Source organism: Brienomyrus brachyistius, chromosome 4 (genome assembly GCF_023856365.1).
Source record: "Brienomyrus brachyistius isolate T26 chromosome 4, BBRACH_0.4, whole genome shotgun sequence".
In the NCBI taxonomy this organism is placed as follows: Eukaryota; Metazoa; Chordata; class Actinopteri; order Osteoglossiformes; family Mormyridae; genus Brienomyrus; species Brienomyrus brachyistius.
In genome coordinates this window covers 10,990,341-11,017,984 of record NC_064536.1, presented here as the reverse complement: position 1 = coordinate 11,017,984, position 27,644 = coordinate 10,990,341, and the positions used below count along the sequence as shown (strand labels likewise).

Here is a 27,644-nt window from a genome sequence, read left to right as displayed (position 1 = left end):
TTCATAGGAGGCTGGTGATGATACAGTGTTGCTCCACAATGACAAAAGCAATTTCTTGAGCCACAGTATAGAAATTTTTATTTAATACTAAGGTTACAGTGGGCAGTCAGTTTCACTCATATGAACTAGTGCAGAGTATCCCAAAAGTCTTTTTTTTTCATTTTGATTCTAGGTTTATTTGAGACATTTCATGATAAATACGTAGTAATAGACTTTAATATCCCTGTAATGACCAAGATAACGTATTTCACTGATTTGTTAGGCAAATTTAATAACATGAACTTCTTTGATCTCAAAATAAGAGCAATATTGCAACTTTTAATTTCAAGCAATGAATGCAGTTTGCCTTTGTAAGATTCCCTCTCCAAAATAACGAAATTACCACCAAATGTGTGTTAGAAATTGTACATTATTATACAGAGGTTCTACAGTCAGAATGGATTAGGTTCTACCCTGGCTTCTTGCTGCAGGGGTTGTGAGCTTGATCCCTGCACACACCTCGCATACTGTATGCACAGTAGTTCGGTCTCGTTGTGTCCCCTGCTGGAGTCCAAAAAATATGAAATATATCTGAACTGTTTGAGTGCATGTGCATTATTCTCCTGTGGTAATATCCAGGGTTTTGGAAAATGAGGGAATGGACATAAACTGAAGGTCACACATTATATATCTCGTTACATGAAACTGCCACTCACACCGATTATGTTCTGTCTGTCCATAGGGCTCAGTTGGTGACAAGGACTAATACTATATAAATTGGATGTCTTCCAGTCACCTTGCATGAGTGCATGTTCAGAAAGAGGTCCAACTCTGCTGATTTTTTAATGTAAATAATTACTTACATAACTGAGCAGTGTTACGTCAATGAGAAAATTCGCCTAAGAATACCCTTGACAGCTAATACGGTATGGTAAAGTAACATATAACTATTCCAGTAAAAACTGATTTTTATTTCTAAATATAAAAAATACAGACTGGAAGGTGATAGTTAATAACCAACTGCGAGCATCGTATTAACAAGGCAGTGTCAGAGGTGGAGAACAACACACAGTAATCTTCTGAAACGTGTGGCTTCATTTTCTTGTAGCTTTGGAAAAGAAGATGCCTGTGAAAAGATATATTTCTGTGATTAATGTCCTAACCATTGTCTTTGGGAAACAGTTCTTTACACTGGGCTTCCACTTGGGTGAGGATGAAGAACAAACTTGGGCACTTGTGAATATTTTTCACAGAATCTCCATAGATATAACTGCTAGTCCAAAACAGCCCACTAATCCTGAATGTGTTAAAAATCTGAACTGAAATAACTTATTCGTAAGAATGAGCATCTCCTTCTTTATCACATCTTAATTAGTGAAGAACTCAGAGCTGGCCCTTATTGACTAATTTTTATGCATGGAAGTCTGTTTGTCAGCAGTGTACACAGTGTCGTTGCTTAGTATATTTTAAGTACGTCTCCAGGTTAAGAATTTCCAATTTATGGACGACTTGTACTTATGAACGGACTACCATGAAGTCTATTATATTTAAAATTTGAATTACAATGGTTCGTAATAATGAACGCACCAACGACTTTCTCACGCTCATGAAAACATTGCGAGACTGCAGTGGTTCATTGACTTCAGGTACAATATAGTGATGTAGTGTGTAGTCATTTTTATTATTGTTAGGGTTATCTTCTTCTAAAGATACGCTGGAAAGCAACCAGTCTCTGAACACAGAAGAACACAGACAGCTGCGATGACTTTTTACTTGCTGCAAGGGAAGTCCGGTCCTGACTTCGAGGTGTCAGCCTCTCAGTCGAACTCAGCCAACTTCGAAAGAGGAACTCCCCTCGCAGTATATTTTATTGAGGTACACAAACAGGATATGCAAATAACATTCAACATTGTTTATCACCATGTATGGGGTGGAAATATTCAAGCGACAGTTCTTAAGAAGGGTTATTGCTAAATTAAGATCAAGCTGCTGCAGGGTGTTATTTCTAAGAAATGGCATCTAGCAAAATGACAATAAAAAAAGTACATATTTCTCTAACAATTATAACTGTATAATAATAATAACAATAATAATAATATTATTATTGTTATTATAATTATTATTTATTGTATTGTTGTTTTTAAGATGTTTTATTGTATTTGGTAGTGTTTCGTGTTTTACAGTATATATAATTATACAGTATGCTGTGTAAAATATATACAGTTGCTTCTCCATTTACAATGGGGTTATGTTCCAATTAATCTATCATAAAATTAAGACACCATAAGTTGAATATGAATTCATAGGACACATTTCGGTGTTTAATAGATATAATGGGCTTGGGGAAAAATACAGAAAAAATGCCATTGTTAAACACTGTATGAGATGTTTATGCTCACAATCCCTACAGGGACTGGAAGCGTGGCTGGGTGGATGCTGGCAGCATGTAAAGCATTGTGCCATGTATCGCTGGCCTGGGAACAGATCAGAATTCAAAGTTTGATGGCTACGGACTGTGTATCGCTATCGCATCAACATAAAGTCGAAATTACATGTGTCAAACGCATCGTAACACGAGAAGAATCTGCATTGTGTACTAAGACAGACATTTGACTAACTGGCACTAAATGAGAACTGTACCTACAGAGCCTGTTTCGACTTGCCTATAAATTTGATGTAAATATAGGGTTAGGGGATATATCTCATTCATATCTAGGGGGATGTGTGTACCTTTAGATAAAGTATCAGTTGTATATAAAGACAGGAAACCTAGCAACTCACACAAACCCTTGGGATACTTCTTTGTCCACTTCTTTACTGTTATATACACGTTGTTTTTTGTTACAACCTTACCATCCATATCCAGGCATTTCTACAAGCAACATAAAGTCCTTTATTTATAGATCAGTTTACTGATGAACACAGCTGAGTTGAGCCTGCCTTATAAAAGTCAGTTCACCACTTGTCAAAATATAATGGACTAATTTTATGTCAGATAATTGCTTGAGTGAGAACCGTTTAAGCAAGTGCAGTATCTGGCAGAAAGATATATAATTAGCAATAACAGGGGTGAATGCACAAATTGTTGGAGAAGATCGTGGCCTCAACGCTTTCATGTTTTGGAAAAAAAGAAGTCTTGATTTTAAGAATAAAAAACATTCTACCGTCCGAGTCGTTGTTTTCCATCGTTGCTTTGTGATGAAATGTTTTTTTGTTCGTTGCGACGCTGTACTAGATGAGCATTTGGCAGATGAATGGCTCTCGTTCATGGATGTGCATTTTATTATTCTTCTGTTTCCCTGCTTCAGAAAATGAAACTTGTACTTCAGATATAACTGAGATAAGAACGCACGTCAAACTGAAAAAGGAGAGACCTGAAGAAGTCAGACAGAGACTGGCCCAGATAGAGATGCTGAACAGGCAACTGAACACGAACGTTGCTTTCATCGAAGAATCTGGACCAGTGATCAAGGAGAAACTAAAACTGAAAGCCCAAGATGAGGTACTATTCAAAGACACATATACACCAGTGTAAATGATCTACTTTTACAGTATATGGTTCTGTTATTCAATAATAATTCTGTGTCCATTGCTGGGAATTCAGAATGATTTATGCAAAAATGTATATCCATGTTTTACAATTTTTAGAAGTTATAGATAGGTGGTCTTTGTCAAGGCATAGTGGCTCAGTGGGGAGTTCTGTTGCATGACACCTCCTGCTGTGTGTGTGAGTGTGTGCATGTGTATGTTCTGGGTATTCCCCTGCCTTATGTTATGTGCTGCATGCGATAGGCTCCAACTCTGCACCCCTGCAGCCCTGTCTTGGATAAACAGTGGGGAGATGGATGGATGGATGGATGGATGGATGGTTGGTTGGATGGTCTGTGCCAAGAGCCATCAACCATCTCATGGCTTGACCTACTGTTTACTAGCACCCGGCCCCTCAATGCTGGCACCAACACCAGCAACAAACACCAGGCAAAGACTGGTACTAAACGCTACACATGTTCTTTAAATGGCTACATTATCTTTAACTCCATTTTTTTTGTTCGGTTGTTTGTTTTGGTTTAAGTTTTAAAGAGGTTCAAATTTTGAAGAGAAAGTACAATGCATACATGCATATATATAAAATTTCAGTGTAACCTTTAAAATAGCATTTGTCCATAAACATTACCAACAGCAAATTTGGCAGGAACCCAGTTTGGCTATACAAATCCAAGAAATCTGGCAGCACACCGAAGAACAGCAGTGCACATATTAATTCAAACATTGCAGTAAGCCAATAACAATGAGCTGGAAGAGCCTTATGATGTGAGGAAAGAAATGAGAAAGGGAAACCAAATGAATTTCAAAGATTTATGTTTAACGATTCATGTTCAAATGTTTTAATTGGAATCTAGCTAGCTAGTATCAAAACATTTTAGCGTTATTTACATAACAATAATAGCTAGCTGAGTTCAGAGAGAGATAATAAGAATTTAAGTGATTTTGGTATTGGTTCAAGTGTTTTCCAGTGAAATTCATGTCCATCTGCTTAGTGTAGCGGTACTAAACAATTTGCCATATACTATATAAGGACATAAATGAATATTTTTGTAAAGACTGAATAGATAGGGGGTGGGATTCAAGTCCATATAAAAATGAAATGATGCATAAAGAGCTAAGCTCTGCCAAGGCTGCATGGGTGAACTTGGGAGATAAAACCTCTGAGGGATTAATCATATGTGTGCTACAGGCTGGGGAAAGGCAAGTGTGGCTGTATGTATAATAAGACCAGGAAAAAGGGAGTGATTTTATTCTATCCAGCATAAATATCTAGCAGTGAATGTTATATGATGTAAAAGGGCAATGATCGCTTCTAGCACCAATATCGTCAACAAGGACTTAGGCTGAACCTGCCCAAATAATCGTTTTTCTTTTTTTATTCCTTTTTTGTCTTTACAGACTGCAGAGGTACTTAACATATATTTCTGGTTCCAAAAGTCATCCGGCAACATCCAGATTAAATAGCATTCTGTAACACTCAGAGGAGCTAGAAGGTACTTTTGGGATACTAAATTGGCTGTCAAACAGGATGTAACAACAGTCCCACTTGGAAAAATGTAATCAATTGGGGTTCTGTGTTAAGGTCCTAAATATTTGTAATTTACTTATGCAATGTGGATACTTACAAGATGGTTCAATTTACAAATGGAGAAACATTCCTTTGGGCCCACCAGTTTCCTCTTGTTTTTCAAAAGCGTGAGCGTACCTTGCGATGCACAGGGACTCCCCCACTTCATGCCCCCTCCCTTCTGGGATATGCTGCAGGCTCACATGCAGCCCTGTACTGGGTAATCGGATGGAGATGAAGATGGAAGACATTAACTAGAGTAACAGAGAACGTGGAACAGAATATTTTTCACAAAAAAAACAAGAAGTATAAGGAAGATGCATTCTTTTCAGGAAGCGGGAATGTTCCAATTTACTTTAAATAGTTGCTTCCACATAAGCTACGTTCTTTGCTTTACTTCTCTACTATCGGGAGCAGATTTTGTTGGGGAAAAAATGCTTTCGTTCCCAGTGTTTTGATTTAGGAAGTCACGCAGAGGCTGTAGAATGCAGGAGTATGATATTAGATAGGTAGCTGATGAAGTGTACCATTTCAGTCACCCCACATAAAAAAAAGTTATTGCTGTCTTAGAGCAATTTTTGAAGTAGAATTATTATTGGTCTTAAAGGTTTGCCTTACAAGGATAGTTTAGAAGCACTAAATCTTTAATATTAAAGCAAATATGACACAGAGGGATATATATGACCCAAGCGCAGACAATTTTGAGAGGAACAGGCAAGGTCAACTGTGACAGATCTGGTCAAGGGAGGACTCCGGGGAAATAGATTGAGTGAAACCACCATATCTTTATTTCATGAAATCCACCGAGTGCAAGTTCTAAAATATAATGTAATGCCTACAAAAATAACAGTGTATAGGGGTATGGCTGTGGCAATAAAGGACAAGCATCTGGACAACATTTTGCCCTAGTTATAAACATGGAATATGAACATGAATATTGATTCTGCAATTATAAGCCATAAAACACCACTATCCGATTTGAAAACCTTCTTCTTTTCTGAAGAACCCCATTGGGATGTAATGTTATGTGCCTTTTATTTCTCTTTCACTGATCAGATGAAACGTTTCCGTATGACTACATCCACTTTTAGTCTCCATTCCTTCAGCAAGTTCACATGGTAGATTTACTGCAGTTTCCTGTGGTCAAGCATGGCTATTTTTATATGTGACAAGGCTCATCTGCTGGAACATGTGGACCTGCAGTGTCCATGGCAATATGCTGAAAAGCTCCATTCAGATCGACTTCTGTTTAAGTTGTCGTTTTTGGGAGCTGTGGGTAAAGCTGTTTTTGATGTCAGTTGTCATCAGAGGTCAACATTTGCTGTTCTTTTACCCCTCTGTATACTTCTGGGCCCAATTAATTTCAGCACAGATGCACACGTTTTCTACAGTCATTTTCCTTCCCATAGCACTAAATGCACTTCCTTTAAGGTGTTTCCTTGACCTGTTGTGGTGATTCAATTAAAGTCAATTCAGTATTCAATTTACTTTTATGTAACGCCTTTCACAACAGAGTCATCCCAAGGAGCTTTACGTAGATGTGTTTTTTCTGATATAAGTTACTTCATAGTTCCCCCTTTTCCACATATACTTCCTTTTTTAATAATGTGTTAGTAACCCGCGACCCAGTGGGATAAGCGGTTTGGAAAGTGGATGGATGGATGGAATGTCTTAGTAAATAAACAGTGTCTGTTTTATTTGTCTGTAATCCTGCAATATTTCAGGTGTATAGGAAGATCAGTGTGAGCCGGTTCATTTCATAGCTGTTCTGTTGGACTGCACCTCTGAATCTTACACTTTAACTGAACGTGTGTCATGCATATTGATTTTATAAAAACCTCTCATGACATTTTTTTGCTGAGGTTAATTGGAGTTATCAAATTGTATGTAGGTGTGCATGTGTGTGTGAATGGTGTGTGAGTGTGCCCTGTGATGGGCTGGCACCCCATCCTGGCTTGTTTCCTGCCTTGCACCCATAGTCTCTGGGATAGGCACCCATACATTCATGTAAAGTATGTCTACACCTATCTCTCATATGGTGCATATGAGTGTGTCAAGCATTTACACCTTTGAAAAGGAAAGGAAGGGGCGGAAATGGATCAAACCATCATTTACTAGAGAGGTAGTCTACATGGTATATGGTTTTGACTCATTAGGAGATTATATTTGATTTGTTTTAAGTCAGAGCTCTTTTGTAGCTGCCTTATTCAATTATATTGAGTTTAATTGATATAATAGTTACATCACTGATAACTGGGGCGGCAAATAGGGTGACAGATAATTTTGTTATGGTGAGAAATGCCACCCTATGCCACCCCATTAAATCTGTCTATGAGCTAAAGGATGCACAACAAGAATTTGAACTTAAAGCTAAGAAGGGTAGGAAGCTCAGCAGTATGATGAATTGTGAGCATTTCAAAATGTAAGACTTTTAACAAAATACTATGACAGCCGATTTTTCGCAGTATCTCAGAAGCCAGAAATAAACTTACAGTCCTCATTATAAGTCCATAAATATTGTACTACAATCGCTGTATTCCTCAGCCTTTGGGGAATACATATGGTTCCAGCACCGACACCGCCGTATCCATTGCCGCTACAGACACTGGTATGTAATCCAATAACTTTAAAAAAAAAAAAAAACTTAATCAGTTTTAAGGGTGCTTTTCAAACTTAGTACATGTATTGTATGGGTCAGGTAATAAAACTGATTACATTTTTTAAGAGGATGTTTTTACAGATGATTGATGTTAACTCAAGAACCATTTGATGGTTCTTTTTCAAACATTGCAGAGGCACGAGGGGTGGAACTCATGAAATATTGAGGCATATTGCCGCAAAACTGAAAATAACTGAAACAGCATCGCATAGGGATAGCAAAAAAAGGACCAGTTGACCCTGTTCAGATGATATATCAGTCAAATACTTTCTGAGTTATTTCAAACTATGCAGAGGCGTTGTATGGGTGCCAAACTGGAACTGATTCAATTTTGAGACAGCAAAAAAGGTTGGAAGCAGATGACATTTGACCTTTTAAATGTGTTAAGTCAAAGAGTATATCATAGATCTGATTACTGCTTCCTAAAACATTATATGGATAGCAGTCTACACCTGGTTTCATTTTCAGACAAATTACACCAAAAATTAAGCATTAATGCTATGTGACACCGAAGGAAGGAAATCGTAGCCGTAGAAGACACTTGGTTTGGCGAACATAGTAACTCTGATAATATCAAAGATCCTTTTCAACCTTACAAGCATATTGTAACAATGATGAACTGGGAGTGATAAAATTTTGACAGATCGCTCCAAAATTGAAGAAAAAATTATAGCAAAAAAAAATTGGGGGGCGGGTAGCTTCAGGCATTTGATACCTTTAGTGTGATAAATCATATATGACCAATATTTGTTAGACTTTGCAGATATGTAGTTAGACTGAAAACCTAGGGTTTCATTTGTCGAAGAACATTTTCTAAACAAATCACTAGTACACACAAGCAAACTGGCATTTATCACTTGTGCCCTTGTATCTACTTTCTCCTGCTGTTTTCTCTGTGCTTCTAGTTCCTTTGCACGGTGTTGTCTTGGTTGATTGGTGCCATGGCAATGGGGCAACACATATTCTAACACAATGACCCACTCAACAAAAAAGAAAACAGGCATGAACTTAGATATACAAAATGAACCAGGTAGCGAAGACACAGGAGCGAAACATGAAACAATTAACCAATCAAGTGGGCACAGGACAACGAGCAATCAGGTAGAACACATTCAATATTGAGTCACAGGGAAACAGGAAACAGGTGGATCTAATAAACTTAATCATGGAACTAAGAGACTAATGCGGAAACTAGGAAACAGAATCTAACACTAGGAATATAACAAAGTAACACATAAGCATAAAGGCACAAATCAAAAACCACAGAATGCAAACCAAAAACTAGGAACAAGAAAAATAATAGAAAAGAAACACTGGGGAACAAAAATCTAATAAATACAAATAAACAGAGGAGACTCGGCCTGAACTCAAGAAACTAGGTCAGAGTATCTCCAAAACGACAAGTTTTATGCAGTGTTCCCAGTATGCAGTGGTTAGTACTTACCAAAAGTGGCCCAAGGAACGCCAGCTGGCGAACCAAAGATGAGGTCATTGACGCCAATTTGATGTGCAGTCTGATTGAAGGGTATCCCGTCTTCTCCGATTCCATAGGAGAGTTACTATACTGTAGCACAAATAGCTGAAAATGTCAATGCTGACCATGATGGAAAGGTGTCAGAACACTGAGTGCTTTGCAGCTTGCTATGTATGGGGCTGCTTAGCCACAGACCAGTCAGAGTGCCCATGCCGACCCCCGTCCACCACTGAAAGTGCCTTCCTTGGGCACTTGAGCATCAGTACTGGATCATGGAGCACTGGAAGAAGGTGGCCTGGTCTGATGAGTCATGTTCTCTATTACAAGTGGATGGTAGGGTGTTGGGGGCAGCATGGTGGTGCAGTGGTTAGCACTGTTGCCTCACACCTCTGGGACCCGGGTTCGAGTCTCCGCCTGGGTCACATGTGTGCGGAGTTTGCATGTTCTCCCCATGTCGTCGTGGGGTTTCCTCCGGGTACTCCGGTTTCCCCCCACAGTACAAAATCATGCTGAGGCTAATTGGACTTGCTAAATTGCCCGTAGGAGTGCATGTGTGAGTGACTGGTGTGTGAGTGTGCCCTGCGATGGACTGGCCCCCCATCCTGGGTTGTTCCAATTCACTCTCCCATTGCTTCCGGGATAGGCTCCGGACCCCCCGCGACCCAGTAGGATAAGCGGTTTGGAAAATGGATGGATGGTAGGGTGTATGTGTGCTGTTTACCTAGGGATGAGATGGCATCAGGGCAGTCTGTGGGAGAAAGGCAAGCCAGAAGCATTGTGATTCTCTGAACAAACTTGGGTCCTGGATTTGTGTAGATGTTACTTTGGCACGTACTACCTACCCAAATGTTGTAGACCCATTGTAGACCATATACCATTCATGCCAATGGTAATTCTTGATGGTAGTGGCCTCTGACAGCAGGATAATGTACCATGTAATACAGCGAATCCTGTTCAGGGATGGTATGAGGAAGATAAAAAAGAGATCAAGGTGTTGACCTGGCCTCCAAATTTCCCATACCTCAGTCTGATCCGAGTACTTGTTGGACAAATAAGTGTGATCCATGGAGGTCCCTCTTGACAGCTTACAGGACTTAAAGGAACTGCCGCTAAAGTCTTGGTGACAAATGCCACAGGACACCTTCAGAGGTCTTGTGGAATTTTTGCTAGACAGGTCAGAGCTGTTTTTGTGGCTTCAGGGGGACCTACACAATATTAAGCACGTAGTTTTAAGGTTTGTAAATACTCTATCTCTGAGTATGCCTGAAAAGGAAAGCGATTAACCACGTTTACCCATTCAAAATATGAGTTCAGCCATCGGTCAAGATAAAGTCACTTGTTTGCCAGTATTCCTTGTTCTTTTGTGGGCAATGAATTGGTATGCCTATATTATAGCTGAAAGAGCCAAGAATTTGTAAACTTTGATTTGGCAATACTGTTTTTGTTGATTGTAGCTAAAACCTTGTATATGTATAGACTATAAATAATAGCATTGATTTTTTAAGGGATCTCTGTGTATGGTACAGTCGATTCCAATTGAAAAATTAAATGCTAAAGGATGATTTAGTAGTACATCAACAGCTTTACTGTAGCTCAGCAGGTAGAACACTATATTAACAGCAAAGAGCACTAGTGTTAAAATCCCATGAAGGATACATAAATTGCACCTCTTCCCTCTGTTGTAAGTGTTTTTGGATAAAGGCATCAGTTGAATATAAATGTTACATGTACATCATGCACACTAAAAAAAAATGTCTATGGACATGCTTCCGCCAAGTATATAAGCATTAATTCAACAACTGTCCTTCCCTGGTTTCTGACCCCATCTGTTACCTTTCGTTCCTGCCCTCTTGTTAATCACTCCCAGCTGCCTCCTGTTTGCTCCCTCGTTAGTCTTGTATTTAAATCCTTCCCAGAGCTGTGCTCCTCAGATCTGTCATTAACAATGTTTCCTAATGTAGCTCATGTATTGCTTTCCTCTGTCATCCCTGTTCAGTTTCCATGTGTTTCTAGTTAATTCCAGTCTTGTACATTTAAGTTTAATAAAAACTCCCTTTGTTTGCCATTCACGTCTGCTGCCGGGTCCTTCGTCTCACACAACATGACAGCAACTTTCCCACAGTAAACTTTTGTTATGTTACTAGTTACACCAATTTGATGTATTCAAAACGTGGTGCCTATTTTATGCATTTTAATCATTTTAATTCGCTAACATCAAATTATGTATACAAGCATATGTGTTCAGGTTTTTTTTATATATTTCCGAAGGATGCAAATTTTTAATAAATCTGTCCCGAGTTCAAACCCCCAAAACAATTCTTCTTTTCTCCTTTCTCCAGGGGGTACATTGGTATATAGGGTGAATATAGGTTACTTGTCCCAGTTAAACTGGGTCACATGTGTTTGATATTCTGTGTCTTTACTCCTCTGTGGTCTGTTAACTTAAGCTCAGTTCATAAACTTTCAATGACTCTTTTATGTTTTAATATTTATAATCAAGATCCCATTTTTAAAGTGAGACAGAAAGTTAACCAGTATGACATTTTCAGTCATGAACACTAAAACATACAAAGGAATACAAGTAACACCTAGCTGGTGGGGAAAGATTCTGAAAATCGTCATGTAAGTGGAATGTGTAATAAATGAATAAGTATATGATCACACCAGCATATCAATTTGATCACATTTCCAGATGATCCATCCAGTACTTACTGAAATTGTACAAGTTGGTGAGTATGGATTAGATGGGCGGAGCAAGTGACAGGGTTGTCCAGGGAATGTAATACTGTTATTTCTGACTGCACCAAATCTGGTTGAATGTATTCACAGATGTTGCTGAGTTGTAAGTGATGTTTTTGCTCTTTGGTTGGCAGAAAAGTTTTGGGGCACTGGAAGTATTACTGGAGTGCTTACTTCAGTAAAATTAAGGAGGTAGAGGAACAGCTAGCTTATAAAGCCAAACTCAGTATTCAATAAGCAATATTCTTTTCGATCAAATTCCTCAGCTTGAGCAAGAATCTGTTTTAAATAATGGAGAAATTAATACTTGACGTATCATTTTAATTTGCCTTAATGATGTAAAATTACAATAAATATAAATGATGGAGATAAGAATCTCCACAGGTTAATTTTAAAATAATAATAATAATAATTAATCATTTAAAAATAGTACAGTAAACAAAACACAGATAGTCTACAAAATATCTTCTGAAGAAAAACACAATGCATTAATGCATTACATGAAACATACACAAAACAAATATTAATAAAAAGTATCTGCATTGAAACTGATCTGTCATACTGTATACATGCTCTTCTCTCATGTAGCTTTCATGGTACTCTATCACTGAATTTATTTTTAAATAATTCATTTTCACACACGCAGTATGTGGTTTTTGGCACATTTGGTCACAATTAATTTAGAAAGACCCCCCACACACCAAGCATTTTTTGTAGATTTCTTTTTGCCTACAACATTGAGCGATAACACAGATTCATCAGTTTAACTGATGATATAATACAGTTTTAACAATGGTCCTATTGAAGGCAGCCTGTAATAAAATGGGACCAGGTGTTGAGGAGTGATGAAAACTGTCTGTTCTGGCCTGGTTTGATCATAGCGAGAAAGCCAAGAATCAAGCTTTTTAATGAAAATTCAATCTACACAGAAAGTCTTTCCTGAAAGCGAGTGTTGTCTGTTGTCTCCATCTGGTAACTCGTGTGTATATTTCTGTGTTCCAAATGAATCACTATGCATTTATCAGTGTTTAATTTAATTCTGAATACGCTCTAAATGCATTTTGTTTCATTTGCATGCAATTTCACTCAGAAAGCTGCCTGTTTTGTGTGTGCTGTATCTCAGTTGTTTTCTGAAAAATTAACTAACAAAACTGCTAATTTAAAAGTGGGGTATTCAGTATATTGAGGACAATACACTAATCTATCTGTGTTTTCAAATGAACAGCCGCAGACTGCTGAATTTCCCTCTTTTGCAGTAATGCTCCTGACCTCTCTTGGCAATTCACTTAAGCTGTATCGCCAGTTAAATAGTTAGCACTGAATGGCTGTATGCTAATTAGGTACCAGTTTACATCGGGTAGGGTTTTTGTTGTTTATAACTGAATGTTGCTATGACTGAAACCGAATATCTGGAACCCATGAAAATGCTCATGTATGTGGAGTTTGCATGGTCTCTCCGTGCTTCCTCTGGGTATTCTGGTTTTGTCCTGTAGCCCAAAAACATTTCGTTAAGCTACTTGTAGTAAGATTAACAATTTTTAGTATTTGAGGGGGTATCTCTTGGCTTATTCATGTTAATATACAGTATCCCACCAGGCTCTCTTTAGGGGCCCTGCTAACGATTATGGGCCCCAAGAAAATATATCATATTGGTCTTGCAACCCAATTATTACTAATGTGAATGTAGCCAAGTGGGGAAAATTGATCCCTTTGCCCTATTGGTTCCCCTGTGTTTTAGAGGGTGGATTCGGGTAGGTATGGTGCTGACGCAGTTCCTGTTGCTGGCGGTGGAAGCAGCAGCTGTGCTGTGAGTGGGCAGGGGGTTAATTGGTTTCCGTAACCATCCCTTAGCCATTGGTTGCGGTATATTGATCGCATGGTTGGGGAAATGCATGCCGCTGGGGAGTTGCGTCCTGTTGCTGTTGGGGAGGTGGTGAAGGCAGCCCCAGCAGTGGTTTAAGTCTTCCGGTTGGTGGTATGTATATCGGGGAGATTAGCGGGGTATTTAGTTGTTAGCGTGGCCTGTAAGTATTTTAATATATTGCAGGTTTACTGGGGAACGTGGACCTCGCCGCTGTTTTGTCTGTCTGGTTACCAGTGATCGACATCTGTGCATCCTGTGGAGAACGTGGATTCGTGGGGTGGCCAGAGCGGGACTTTGGTGCCAGGAGTTGCTCGGAGTGCTGCTATTCCGCTGCCGATTGCGGCATCTAGTCCATGCATATACTGCCTCAAGATTTTGTATTTTGGTTGTTTTGGTATGCTTTATTTTATTGCATGTATTAATTATTTGTGTGCCTTGGTTTGTTAATTTATTTTGATTGTGATTTTGTATTTATCTTGGGGGCGGTTAAGCAGGCCTAGCGGGGTAATGGAAAGTGGCGGTACCCTACTAACCTGGTGTCTTGTTCCCTCATCTGTGTTTCAGGGCTAGTAGCCTTGCGCAGCACCCGCCTGGTGTATGGTGGACGTCACCCGTGTGCTGTAAAGTCACCGGTGTTGGTGTATTACGCCGGGTGCGGGGTTGATGGCAGGGATTGGGCGCCTAAGGGGTTTTAGATTTATGGTGTGGACTACTGAACCTTTGCATTGAATGTAATAAAACAAATAACTTTTGCTGGCTCGCGTCTCTGGCCCTTTCCGGTGATTCGAACCTGTGTGCTGTTTTGAGGGTTGGGGTGTTAGGGTCCCCAGGGCAGTGTCCCTGGGGTGGCGTAGTCGGCTACTCATAGGGGAAAAAAAGGGGTATTATAGATCGCTAGGCCACATAAACTAATTATGTTCAAAAATTTTTTGGAATCATTCTAAGCCCCCACCCCCAGCTTAATGATGACTTTAATGATGCCTCTGTCTTTGGTCTTTTCCTCTTCACTAACATTAGACCCAACAAGGCAAATCCATTTATTTATTCTCCTACATACAATCCAGAATTTGTGTCTTTTATCTTTATGAAATAGCTGCTTCTTTTTCTCATGTTCTTGGCTGGAGCCACAGCTAAAGATATTATTATACCTAAAATGGTATAGTGGTTTGACCTGATCAGTGATATGCTGGTCTGTTTTGTCATAATATCTGCAATCTGTAATCGTGAATAATATAGATATTGCTTTCAATTAGATTCATTTATTTATTTTTCTGGGCTTTTAGTCTTATTTTTAATGATTTATTTTTCAGACATTCTGATAAGGAGTCAATGAAGATTTCCAGAATATTGTTATCTCAGTTATGGATACTACAGATTCTCCAAGACTAAATCATACACATACAATTTATCTAATTTCTAATCATAGAACCCATTAATTACTATTTTCTGAATCACATATTGTAAACTAAGGTTCCAAAGTGAAACAAATACGAATTGGTGAGCAAACTCACCATAAATATACACAGAGAAATGCTTTGGGACTTCTGGCTATTTGACAACATTACAAACAATGTCAAAGAGCAGTGGTTCTCAGTCTTTTTTTATCCAAAGACCCCCTGTGTCCAGTTCGGTTCCATGGGAAGTGTACGAAAAGTGTCAACATCCCTGTCACCGCCTCGACCAATATGCAGGGGCGTCTGAGGGGCATAGATACCATGACAAATTCAGGGGGCACTTTGTAGGGGCCCCAAAATCCTCCCATTCAACAAGATCAACTGAGCAACTGAAAGTACCAACCCAAGCAGGGGGCCCAATGTGACATTTTTTAGGGGTTCTGAGATGTCTAGCTACTTCCCTGCATGCAACCTGCGATTTTCGATGTTGTTCTCCACTTTGTTCTTCACAATGGCTGTGTACGAATTCAGGGGCTGCATCTTTCGAATTATGTGGTGTATGAAAGAATGGCCTTCGTAGGCTGCTTTCTTTGAAGTTTGAAAAGAAAGCTTCGGCAAATCTCGGGACATGTTGAACCACGAAGGATTCTCCCGATGGCAAAAGAAGGATGTATTTCTAGACTGTATTTGAAGGAGCCTTTGAAATGGGACGGCCTTGTCACACCGCTGTGATGCATTTGGTCTTGAAATGCAGCCTTAGAAGGATACAGCTCCTGAATTCAGATACAGCCAAGAGAGAAATGGAGAACTGTTGAAGTCCATTGAGGTTGAAAGTGGGCTGGCATGTGTTACATTTGGGGAGCGTGGTTAAGATTGTCACATGACAGTTCAAAATATCCCGTTTCACTTCCGTCTTTTACATACTTAGGAATTATATTTGAAAGAGGGAACAACAGCGTTTGAGATTCACTGTATGTCATTTCCACTCTAATGCCACTAATGCTGCCACAGACTTGGGGCATGGTACAGGCAGGAAAGGAACGTGACGATCCACAAGACAATAAGGGTTTTTTTACAGATACAGGAAGCACTGGAAACACTACAAACAAAAGGACTATGAGGGGTCAAAACTAAGCAGGGGTACGATGTAACTAACAGCACAACAAAAGATCTACGAAGGGAAACTGGTAACACAGGACACAGAGAACAGGCAGAGAAGCAAACATAGCACACTGGAACTCAAACATGATCAACCTGTATTTCACAGAGTAACCTAAACGGAACTACAAACGCACAGCAAAATCACCACAACATCAGAGAATCAATGACTCCACAGGGAACAAAGTAGGATCAGGTACTTAAATACACAGGCTAACAATATAACACAGGACAGAGGAGAACAATCAAAAGGCTCAGCGGAGCAGCACAGGTGAATCTAATAAACGAAATCATGGAACTCAGATACGTGTCGCGTGTCATATAGGTAAAATATAAATTACAGGCTGTGTCCCATTTTGATCACGATCGATCCCCCCAATACAGTAACTAACAAATAACAAAATTACTTTTTTTATCCTCCATAGTTTTGGTGTGGTGGTCTAGTTTCATATGAAACTATGTGTGAAGTTTAACCTACACATTTTTTGCGTCTCCCATGCTTATTTAGCATAAAGGTGCCTGTTGTGCATTGTGAAAACAGCACAGAAAAGTGGCCAGGAGAACAGAAGTTCCAGGTCGACACAGCCCAGGGACTTGTAAAGTGGCACCAGGTTCTGGAACTTTGTTGTCAAAAGGAACAAATGACACCCTTATGTTGTCCTTATGTTTTGTGTACTTTTCATTGTTATAAACCTGACACGTGGTGGGTAGCTCCATGCATTAGTGATGGCCAAATGGTTAGGGAAGTGCACTTGTAATTGAAAGATTTCTTATTTGAATCCCTGACCAGCAAGTACTACTGTGGTACCCTGAGCAAGGTACCAACCCCATGCACTGGTCCCTGGGTGCTGAATTAGCTGCCCCCTGCTATGTCATGATGTCACACAAATTCAATTCAATTAAGGATCTGTGCTCTTGTCCAGCAGGATGTGGTTTACTGACCTAAACTGCTCCAGAGGTCCTGGTTACTGACTAGGCCTCATCTCTGACCCCAAGGATTTCTCTCTTCTATGTTTCCTTGGACATTTATAAGCAACTACAAAAATAAATGTAAATGCATATTGCACTTATATGTCAGTCATTTGTTCAGATAAATCCATGTAAAATAGAAGATGGAGATTAACAATTAATCATCTTAATATATCAGAACTGCGAAAAAGTGCAATTTAAAGTAATGTTAAGCATACTGTCATGATTACTCTTTTCACCATTTTGTGTTATGTGATATTTTCTTTTACAGCCTTTTTAAGTGTGTTTTGTGTTTAGTATTGTCTGTTCATGATGGTGTGAGTCACACGAAGGCCTACAATGAATTTGTAGTGCTTAAACACAACTGTCAATTACTTACATTGCAGAAACATGCTGAGGACAGGAGCGTCCTCAAGTTGGAGGAGGATTTTAATAAACAAAAGGAATTCCAAGCTATCTGCGAAAAAAATACAGAATATGAGCCAGAGATGGAAGAATCCAGTAGGAAAACTGCCCAGAGGTTGGTGTTATCTTCTAGTTATTATTTCATTAATTATATCACTAAATCAGTCAACCAATCGTTTAAGTAATTGAATGATTAAATGAGAAAAAAACACACACCAGTGAAATTCTTCACATTGTAATTAAAATGTTTCAGGTATGAAAAATAATAAAACAGGAAACAATCATCATAAATATCGTTAATGTGACAAATTTAATGTTGAAGAAGAAAATATTGATTTACTGACAACTATTTGACCTAAGACTATAAGAGGTCAAATATTTACAATGTAGTTATTCTAAGGTAAGTGATTTTACTTTAAGAAATAGACTTTGCTTATAATATAACTCAAATATAATTCATTTATATTACTAGGCATTACATTCATTGTATATTTATTCAGTGACCTTAATCCTGTTTTCCCAAGATCTGGTTAATCTCTGCACAAATATTAAAAATGAACTGCTTTATTATGGGCAGGAATATACACATATCAGTACTCATGTTTGAAAGTAATGCTATTCAAGAAATGCATAGATTTTAGGGATGACTGTAAGACTATAATTACTGGCTGAAAAGTCAGTAATACTTCCACTTGTTCATTTATGATTGAACTTAATACAATATATAAAGTATATATTTTTCATTAGAGATGATAAACATTTTCTGTTTCCATTAATAATCATAATTTAGTAACACAAACAGGTATTTGCTGAGCTACATTCCATGAACCAGGTGGATCCTACTTTCAGGACTGTGCATTCCAGGATGTAACGCAAAACCATGACAATCGAAAGTGCAGGCAGTGGAAGAGTTCTGTAAAATCCTATATCAGGGGTGGTGAACCTGATCCATGGGGAACCCCTGTGGGTGTGGGTTTTTGGGATGACCTCTCAATCAGCCAACAACAGTGAGTCCCTAGGACTGGAGTTGAAAACCACTGCTGTATTGTTTGTTGAGTAAGGGGTCATCCCAAAATCCCACACCCACAGTGGCTCTCCATGGATCATGTTCACCACCCCTGAGCTACATAAACAATATATAAAGCTATATAAACAGTCAGAACAACCTGCCCAGTCTTCGTCCATGGTCAAGCACTGTTTCATGCTTATTTTGGTCTGGCATTTGTAACTAGTTTGATTTGTGGTTCAGTTTTGTTTGATTTTTCCAGTGAGGTTACGGGTTACTCTAACCCACAACTTGGTTAGTCGGTTCCTTTGTTTATAACATTCCTGTTTTTGTGGATCTGTCTCCAGGAAAGTTCACCTTATAATGAAATCATACTAAGAATGGCCTGGGGGAACTTATGGTTGTCGTGACTTGCAGGATAAAGGACTCGAGGGAAGATGTGGTAGTGAAACAAAAGGGGGGTTAATTGAACTAAAAAGGACAAAGACTTGAAATAAACAGGATCACGAGGGATAAAAATGGGAGGAACAGAACAAAGAAGGGCACGGGAAACAAGAGGGTTTGGGACAGCAATGACTGGACTGGGGATCACAGGACTAGGAAGCAGCTATATGCTAAAGAAACAAAGGTGCTAATGAGAGGCAGCTGGGAATGATCAACATGAGGCTTAGAAACAAGAGGTAAGACAAATGAGTAGCAAGCGTGGTTTGTTTGATTCACACCGGGACGGAGACAGGAGGGTCAGGTAGATATTGTCACAGTATATGTTATGTCATGTTCCATCCATTCATTCATTCATCCATCATCTTCCGCTTATCCAAGGTCGTGTCATGGGGGCAGCAGTCTCAGCAGGGAAATTCAGACTTCCCTCTCCCCAGCCACTTCATCCAGCTCCTCTGGGGGAATCCCGAGGCGTTCCCAGGCCAGCCGAGAGACATAGTCCCTCCAGCGTGTCCTGGGTCTTCCCCGGGGCCTCCTCCTAGTGGGACATGCCTGGAACACCTCACCAGGGAGATGTCCAGGAAGCATCCTAAGTAGATGCCCGAGTCACCTCATCTGGTTTCTCTCAATGCGGAGGAGCAGCAGCTCGACTCTGAATCTCTCTTGAATGACCGAGCTCCTCACCCTATCTCTAAGGGAGAGCCCAGCAACCCTGCGGAGGAAACTCATTTCGGCCGCTTTTACTTGCGATCTCATTCTTTCGGTCACTACCCATAGCTCATGACAATAGGTGAGGGTAGGAACATAGATCGACTGGTAAATCGAGAGCTTTGCCTTTTGGCTCAGCTCCTTCTTCACCATGACAGAGTAATGCAGCACCCACATCACTACTAACGCCACACCGATCTGCCTGTTGATCTCCCGCTCCATCCTTCCCTCACTCATGAACAATACCCCGAGATACTTAAACTCCTCCACTTGGGGAAGGACCTCCTCCCCAACCCGGAGAGAGCACTTCACCCTTTTCCAGCTGAAGACCATGGTCTCGGATTTGGAGGTGCTGATTTTCATCCCAGCCACGTCACACTCAGCTGCGAACTGTTCCAGTGGGAGCCGAAGGTCACGGTCCGATGAGGCCAATAGAACCACATGATCTGCAAAAAACCTCCCAAGCTGAGGTAAGCAGGGCACCATTCCCACCATAAACAATGTTGATGCTGCACCTCTTTCCTACCCTGAGCCACCGGATGGTGGGCCAGAATCTCGCCAAACTCCTCCCATACCCGAGTTTTTGCCTCAGTGACCACCGAAGCCATGTTTTGCTTTGCGCGCTGGTACTCGTTAGCTGCCGCACTATACGTTTGGATCTGCCAGGTCTGACCGGCTTCCTACCCCACCAGCAGAGCCACCTCTTCACACCCGAGTATCCAATACATGTGGCCGCAAGTCCGATGACACAACCACAAAGTCGACCATTGAACTGCAGCCTAGGGTGTCCTGGTGCCCAGTGCACATATGGAGACCCTTATGCTTGAACATGGTGTTCATTATGGTCAATCCGTGATGGGCACAGAAGTCCAATAACAAAACTCCACTCGGGGGGCCGTTCCTCCCAATGACGCCCCTCTAGGTCTCACTGTCATTGCCCACGTGAGCACTGAAGTCCCCCAGTAGAACAAGAGAGTCCCTGGGATGAGCACTCTCCAGCACCCCTTCCAAGGACTGGAAATTTTGAACTGCCATTTGGCGCATAAGCGGAAACAACAGTCAGCATCTACTCCCCCGCCCAAAGGCGAAGAGAGGCTACCCTCTCGTCCACCGCAGAAAAGCCCAATATACAGGCGCCCAGCCAGGAGGCAATAAGTATGCCCGCCCCTACTTGACGCCTCTCCCAGTGAGCAACTCCAGAGTGAAAGAGGGTCCAACCCCCTTCAAGGAGACTGGTTCAAGAGCCCAAGCCGTCCGTCGAGGTGAGCCCGACTATATCTAGTCGGAACCTCACAGCCTCGCGCACCAGCTCAGGCTCTTTCCCCACCAGAGAGGTCACATTCCATGTCCCTAGAGCTAGCTTCTGCAGCCGAGGATCAGACCGCCAAGGTCCCCGCCTTTGGCCACTGCCCAACTCACATGGCACCCGACCCCTTTGGCCCCTCCTACAGGTGGTGAGCCCATTGGAGGGGGGACCCACATGCCTTGTTCGGGCTGTGCCTGACCAGGCCCCATGAGTGTAGGCCTGGCCACCAGGCGCTTGCCATCAAGCCCCACCCCCCGGCATGGGCGAGGGAAAACGTGAATCCATGTTTTTATTCATCATAACGGGTCTTTTGAGCTGCACTTCGTCTGGTTCTTCACCCAGGACCTGTTTGCCTTAGGTGACCCTACTGGGGGCATAAAGCCCCAAGCAACTTAGCTCTTGGGATCATTGGAACACGCAAACCCCTCCACCATGATAAGGTGTCGGCTCCAGGAGAGGTTATGTTATGTTATGTTACGTTACATTACGCTGAGGAAGAGACCAAAGGGCAAGAATATCAGGAGTGGCGCCACAACTCAAAAGCAGTGGTCTGTCCAATAAAAAAGTGTTTTATTGATTCTACAAGTAATTTTCACAAGTAAAAATTAGCTTTATGGGTAGAAATCAGCAACTTTGAACCAATTTTCATCATTGCCATAAGGGTCAATAATTTTTAGAACAGTTAAGAATTTTCATGCATTTTTGACTTGGAGACCCGCAAATTTGTTGTGATACTCAACAATTTCCGCAAAGGAGGTATTTCACATTCCACTGGGTTGAACTGTGAATGAGAGCAGAAGAAATATGTTGCAAACAAACAGTAGGAACTGAGAAGACACACCTCCCTTCTATTCCTAAGCATTTGGCAGGAGGAAGAAAGCTTCCTTCAGTTACTGTTTTTGTAAGGTCTACTAGAGTAACATAAAGAGCTACATATGTGCTCATATTACTGACATAGGTGTGGAATTTCAGTATCTCAGCCATTAGACATTGCTACCAGAAGGGCAACTTTTGTAAATTTGGTGTTACGGGTCAGCAAAGCCTAGTAGGGATTATTATCATTGGCTGTAAGGAGGCGAGGATTATTGGTAAGGAGACAGAAAGCTATGGTCAATAGAAATACAAATTTGAAACCACTATTCAAGATAAAATAAGGACTGATCACTTTAAACATTGCAGTTAAATTGAGTAAAGAGATTTGGGATTTCAGACATGCCTGTATAAAATGGGAAAAAAAAAATCATAGTTATAAATAAAAAATTAAATTCAGTAGCATAAAATGTGGTATGAGATGCATGTACCTTAACAGTGATGTGAAAGAATGTGCTGAATAGTGCTGTACACAGATATGCACAGGAGTATAGTGAGATCTCTCATGTGCCTCTGAACTGTTCCATGTGCCCTCTCTGCCTCAAAGGACCATTATCAAGTGGGATACAATGGTTGTGTTCTGAAAAGAATATATATAAAGCAGAGAATAATTCAGTCACAAAAGGTGTAGATAACCATATGCTGTCTGAGCTGCCTGCAAACCTTTTGAACCCCTTGTGCAAGTAATTTTACACTAATCTAATAGCTTTGGTCCATGCTTATGATGGAATGAGGTACTGCACAATTTAGGAAAGATGGCAATCGATGCCTAATTTGTTTTTAATCTGTTCAGATTTCTAATTAAAATTAATTAAAATTGATTCGGTAATGCTACTTAAGGCCATGATTCTTGGTAATTTTAAACACATTCAGAATGCTCTATGAAGCTCTCATCTATAATGCACTATAAATACCTTTATAATCCAGTACAAAGCATCCTTAATGCTTATTATAAAGGTATCTATAGTACATTATAGATGAGAGCTTCATAGAGCATTCATAATGCATAATGAACATGGCTATAATCTGTTATGTCTTTTAATATTTATTTATTTATATGTTTATGATGCTTTAAGAATGCATTATTATCTGTGTCACGCCCTCTCCTCTCCTGATGTCAGATCCCCTCATTTCCTCTAGGGGATGATCTGCACTGGACATGCCTTCTGCTTGTAAATCCTTCCTAGTGTTTCCGCCCTCTTGTGAACCATCCACAGCTGCCTTGTGTTGTGTCCTAATAATCCATATATATAAGTGTCCTAGTCCTATGATCTCTAGTTCTGTCATTGTGTTTGCTGGTGTTTCTGTGTCCTGTTAATAAACCACCCTGTAAAGGGTCTCCGCACTGCAACAGCCTGCCTTTGGGTCGTGCTTCCCCTTCTCGACGTGACAATTCGTTATGAATGTGTTTATAAACTACTAAAACCACGGCCTTAAGTAAAGTGTTACCATTAATTCTTGTAACAGGTCTTTTAAATTAAAGATCTCCTTCTCTAAATAAGAGAGGAAAGGTGATTAGTGAGAGAGCATGTGTGTGCGCGCCCAAAATGTTGCCACACCTGGGACCAAAACAAGTGTTTTTAAAGAGGTGATTTCAGTTAGAGATTGCAGTTAAGGAATGATTCTTTTACTCACCCCACTCCCCCCAGCCTTGTAATGAATATGCAGTTTGGCGGTGGATGGAAATATGTGTGAGAAAAATGTGAATTAGCTCCTACTGGTAACAGAGAAGCACCTAGGGTTAGAAAAAATATTTTTTAGCAAGCACGACACATAGGCAAGTGTGGCTTCAAGGTGTGTCACCCCAGGAAGGCAATGATTATTAGAAAACAGGGTAGGTGGTGAGGGGCTGCACGGTCTGGCAGGTTCAGGCTGGTAGTTGACTCCAGTTGGGCTTGAGTTTCATTGGCATTGGAGAGGGTATCACAGTACTTCAGCCAGGCTGCAGGCGGCAGCTAGACACCTGCCAAAGTGCCTCCGAGGGCATCTTCATTCTGAGTGCTGAGGGAGGCTCCCCAGACAGGAGCCAGCTGGAGCCGTTAGTGGGAACCAGGCGTGGAGAATTAGGGGTGGAGCGGCTCTCAACAGCTGGTCCAAAACAGAGGTGCTGAAATTTTGACAGGTGGATGCTGTCCATGGTGCTGATGGAGGTTGGCGGCCACCTGTCTTTGGGCTGAAGAGGTGCCGCTTTCCATGTTCCTGAGGCAGAATCATGACAATATGTAAGATAAGATTAACATAAGTACATGCATAGAAACATATTGTGCAAGGCAAAGACAATGTGCGAAGACAGAGCACTTAGTACAGAGAGTCAACGGTACAGTCAATGCAATCGGAATTTTGGTCTCCCAGTGAATTACACCAACGTCGAAGAGAGAGCAGTTGATAAGATTAAGACCATCTGTCGGCTGTGTTATAATGAACTGGGAGATGTTACTGGAGACATAACCAACGTGTCAGCTCATTTGAGGCAACATTATCCAAGTGTGTGTACGGAGCAAGGTAGAAACAACTTCTGCAAGTAAGTCTCCCCGTGGAATTTCAAGATGCTTTTACCAGGAAATTCAGACTGGGCTAAAAACACAATTATGGCTATTGGGGTGTTTATTGCTATAGATAGACAACAATACTCAGAAGGAGAGAACACCGGATTTAGAAGGAATTTTAGGTCATGACGTTATATGTTTGGTAAGGATTTTTCAATTTTATTTTGCATATTTATTTTGACAGTAAGCAAATAAGCTTCCCTTAGGGTCTGCTATTGACATTGACAGACACAATTGTGTTTGTGTTTGTAATCTTTATATCTGTTTATGTGTGTGTGTGTGTGTGTGTGTGTGTGTGTGTGTGTGTGTGTGTGTGTGTGTATAAACATACAACAATGGCTTGGTTGAATGATTAGCCCTTTCAGGCCACCATTATTTACAGCTTACCAGGGCAGAGAGCACAAGGCAAGAAATCCTCAAAAGAATACTTGTAAATCCAGATCCCTTAACAGTTTAAATCAATATGTTCTTGTTTATTATGTTTACACTGTCCAGGTTTCCAAGTTAGATGTTTGTTTGGTTTGGAAGTCTGATCAATAGACAGATAGATTTTTTTTAGACACAGGTAACATAAATACTGTGTTTTTTTTTTTTTTTGTAGTTGACCCTGAAAATTTGTTTTTTTCTTCTTTATTTCAGTTTTTTACATATTGTCTATTAGTAGCACAATGGGGAATTTCAGTTTTTCTGTTTATTGGCATCTGGCATTTTACTTCAGTTAATAATACGAATTATTTTTACCTCAGTAGATTGAGAATACAATAAAGTATTGCATTGTGCTTCTTATGTTTAAGGGAGACGACGTGGTTTGTGGCTTTTTGAGATATGATGTTTTTGTTGCCACAGGTGGTGTATTGTACTGTTGTGCATTAGTCATGACAGTCTGTATTGAAATTGTAGCGCACTGGGAATCAATAACGCACAGAAGGAGATGTTGGCTTTCGCTTGTTCTCTCTCAGTGGCCAGGTTGCAAAGCAGCTTCGCAGTGACAGGAAGCGGATGCTGTTGCAGATTAGTCACAACAAGGAGCAGACGTACAAAGCAAACGCAGAGCTCTCCCATGTGGCTGCAACTCACAGCGCAACCAAGGCTCGGCTGGAGGGTTTGGAGCCATGGAGCCTCACGACGGAGCTGGAGATCAGGGTCTGTCTCACACTGCACACTTCTGCATGCCCTAGTTATACACGTAATAAGAGGTCCAGTGAAACACCTACAAATTCACGAGAAGAATGTCTGCATGTGTGCCAGCCAGCTGGCTTCATTATTTGCTTTCTTGCCAAACTTCCGGTTTCTCACACTCTGGATTGGCTGGATTTAGGGTGGTGTGTGTGTGTGTGTGTATGTGTGTGTGTATGGGTTTGCATAGATCACATTTGGGGGACCAAAATATCCCAAACCTGAAACTTTCTTACTTTTGGGGACACTTCTTCAGGTCCCCATTTTGATAACCTCAGTTTTATAAAAATCTGTGCATGCAATTAAAAAAGTAAAAACGCCAAAAGTCTTGTATTTTGGTCGGTTACTTATGGTTAAGGTTAGGGCTGGGTGGGGGTTAAGGGTGTCGTGATTGGGGTTAGGGGTTTTCCCATAGAAATGAATGGATGGTGCCCATTTAGATAGGAAGACCAACTTGTGTGCGTGTGTGTGTGTGTGTGTGTGTGTGAGAGAGGGAGAGAGAGAGAGAGAGGGAATTGTACCGTATATGTTTCTGAAATGCAGCCTTTTTTTTGCTCGATTTCTGTTTTTGCATTTTCATTTTGTTATTCTTAACGTTTTTTTTGTTTTCACTTTGCTCATTCTCATCATCCTTTACTCTGACTCTGTCATTTTGTAGCAAACAATACTATTTTGAGCTGAGGCATTACTGAATTTCCATCTCCGAGCTGAGAGTTCCGCGTTGGCTCATCAGTCATCATTCCAGTTGCTATGGCTGAGATCTTTTTATTAGGGGGAAACAGTACTTCTGGTCTAAATTATTAGCCCATTCTAATGAAAAAGTATGTGAGAAGCTGCAGGACATGAAAATCAGTGATGTACCTGTGCAGTTGCAGGTTATAGCTTAGCTGTAACTTGGGGCTTTGTTTTATATATACAGTATGGGCAGAGTGAACTGAATGCTTTCAGATGTGAATGAGAAATACTGTAGGATAAGTTTGGCCAATGAAGTGAGAGAATTTCTTCTCAAGATGACCGACGGGGTAAACGTTACTTCCTATACCAGTAGGCATTGGAATATTTTATCTGTATCTTCAAGAAGATTTCCTTAAAAAAAAAACAAGCATTGATGAAACATAGATACCCCCCCCCCCCCAGCTGTATAGGGTCAGATCGCCTTAGTAACATACATAAACCAAAACAATATATCAGTAGACATGCTGCTAAGAATGCATTGTATGTACTGTACTGTATATATAAAAATATTTCCACAGGTTTTGCTTTTTATGACTGTGTCATAATCTGTGGTTCTCTCAAAAGGACGTGACAGAGAATATGAAGAAAATGACAATGGATATAATGAAGGAACAGGAAATCCTCAAAGTATGACAATGATACACATCTTTTCTGTCTCTTGTTTCTTTTTGTTACTTTGTTTTCATCTGGCCTTTCTTTCATTTTAACTATTTCCTGTCTTTTCCATAATTTATTCTTCCTACTTAATGATAGGTTTCTTAGCAGTCTGTGAATCCAAGCTCACCATAGCTGTAAGTATATGTGTAGAATACTGTTATTGGCATGATGTTTAATTGCACACTATTTTGAGTCCTTAAAAGATGTCTCTTTCAAAATATAATCTCGAGAATCTCGTAGTCCTGTCTTTGGATACGCTTGACCATTGTACGTAACCCTGCATGCCAACTTTCATCATTTTAAAATTTCTAATTTGGAATAATAATGATGAAATAATTTTATGAAGAGATAAATTATTTTGGTGTGTAATGTTTAAACCAATTATCACTTTATGTGTCTGGGTAAAGTGAGGCACGGTAGGGCAGCGAACCACTGCCACCTCCCA

General features: G+C 40.4%; 1 protein-coding gene across 3 annotated transcripts in view; it reads left to right on the top strand.

Annotated features, from left to right (window-relative positions):
• LOC125740401 (coiled-coil domain-containing protein 178) overlaps positions 1-27,644 on the top strand; it is a 115,478-nt gene that overhangs the window by 22,994 nt on the left and 64,840 nt on the right. For all 3 annotated transcript variants that reach the window (XM_049011397.1, XM_049011396.1, XM_049011398.1), the window contains 4 exons: positions 3,288-3,481; positions 17,736-17,869; positions 25,591-25,774; positions 27,107-27,169. In XM_049011397.1, coding sequence (XP_048867354.1) covers positions 3,288-3,481; positions 17,736-17,869; positions 25,591-25,774; positions 27,107-27,169 — 575 coding nt within the window. The remainder of the gene's footprint in view (positions 1-3,287; positions 3,482-17,735; positions 17,870-25,590; positions 25,775-27,106; positions 27,170-27,644) is intronic.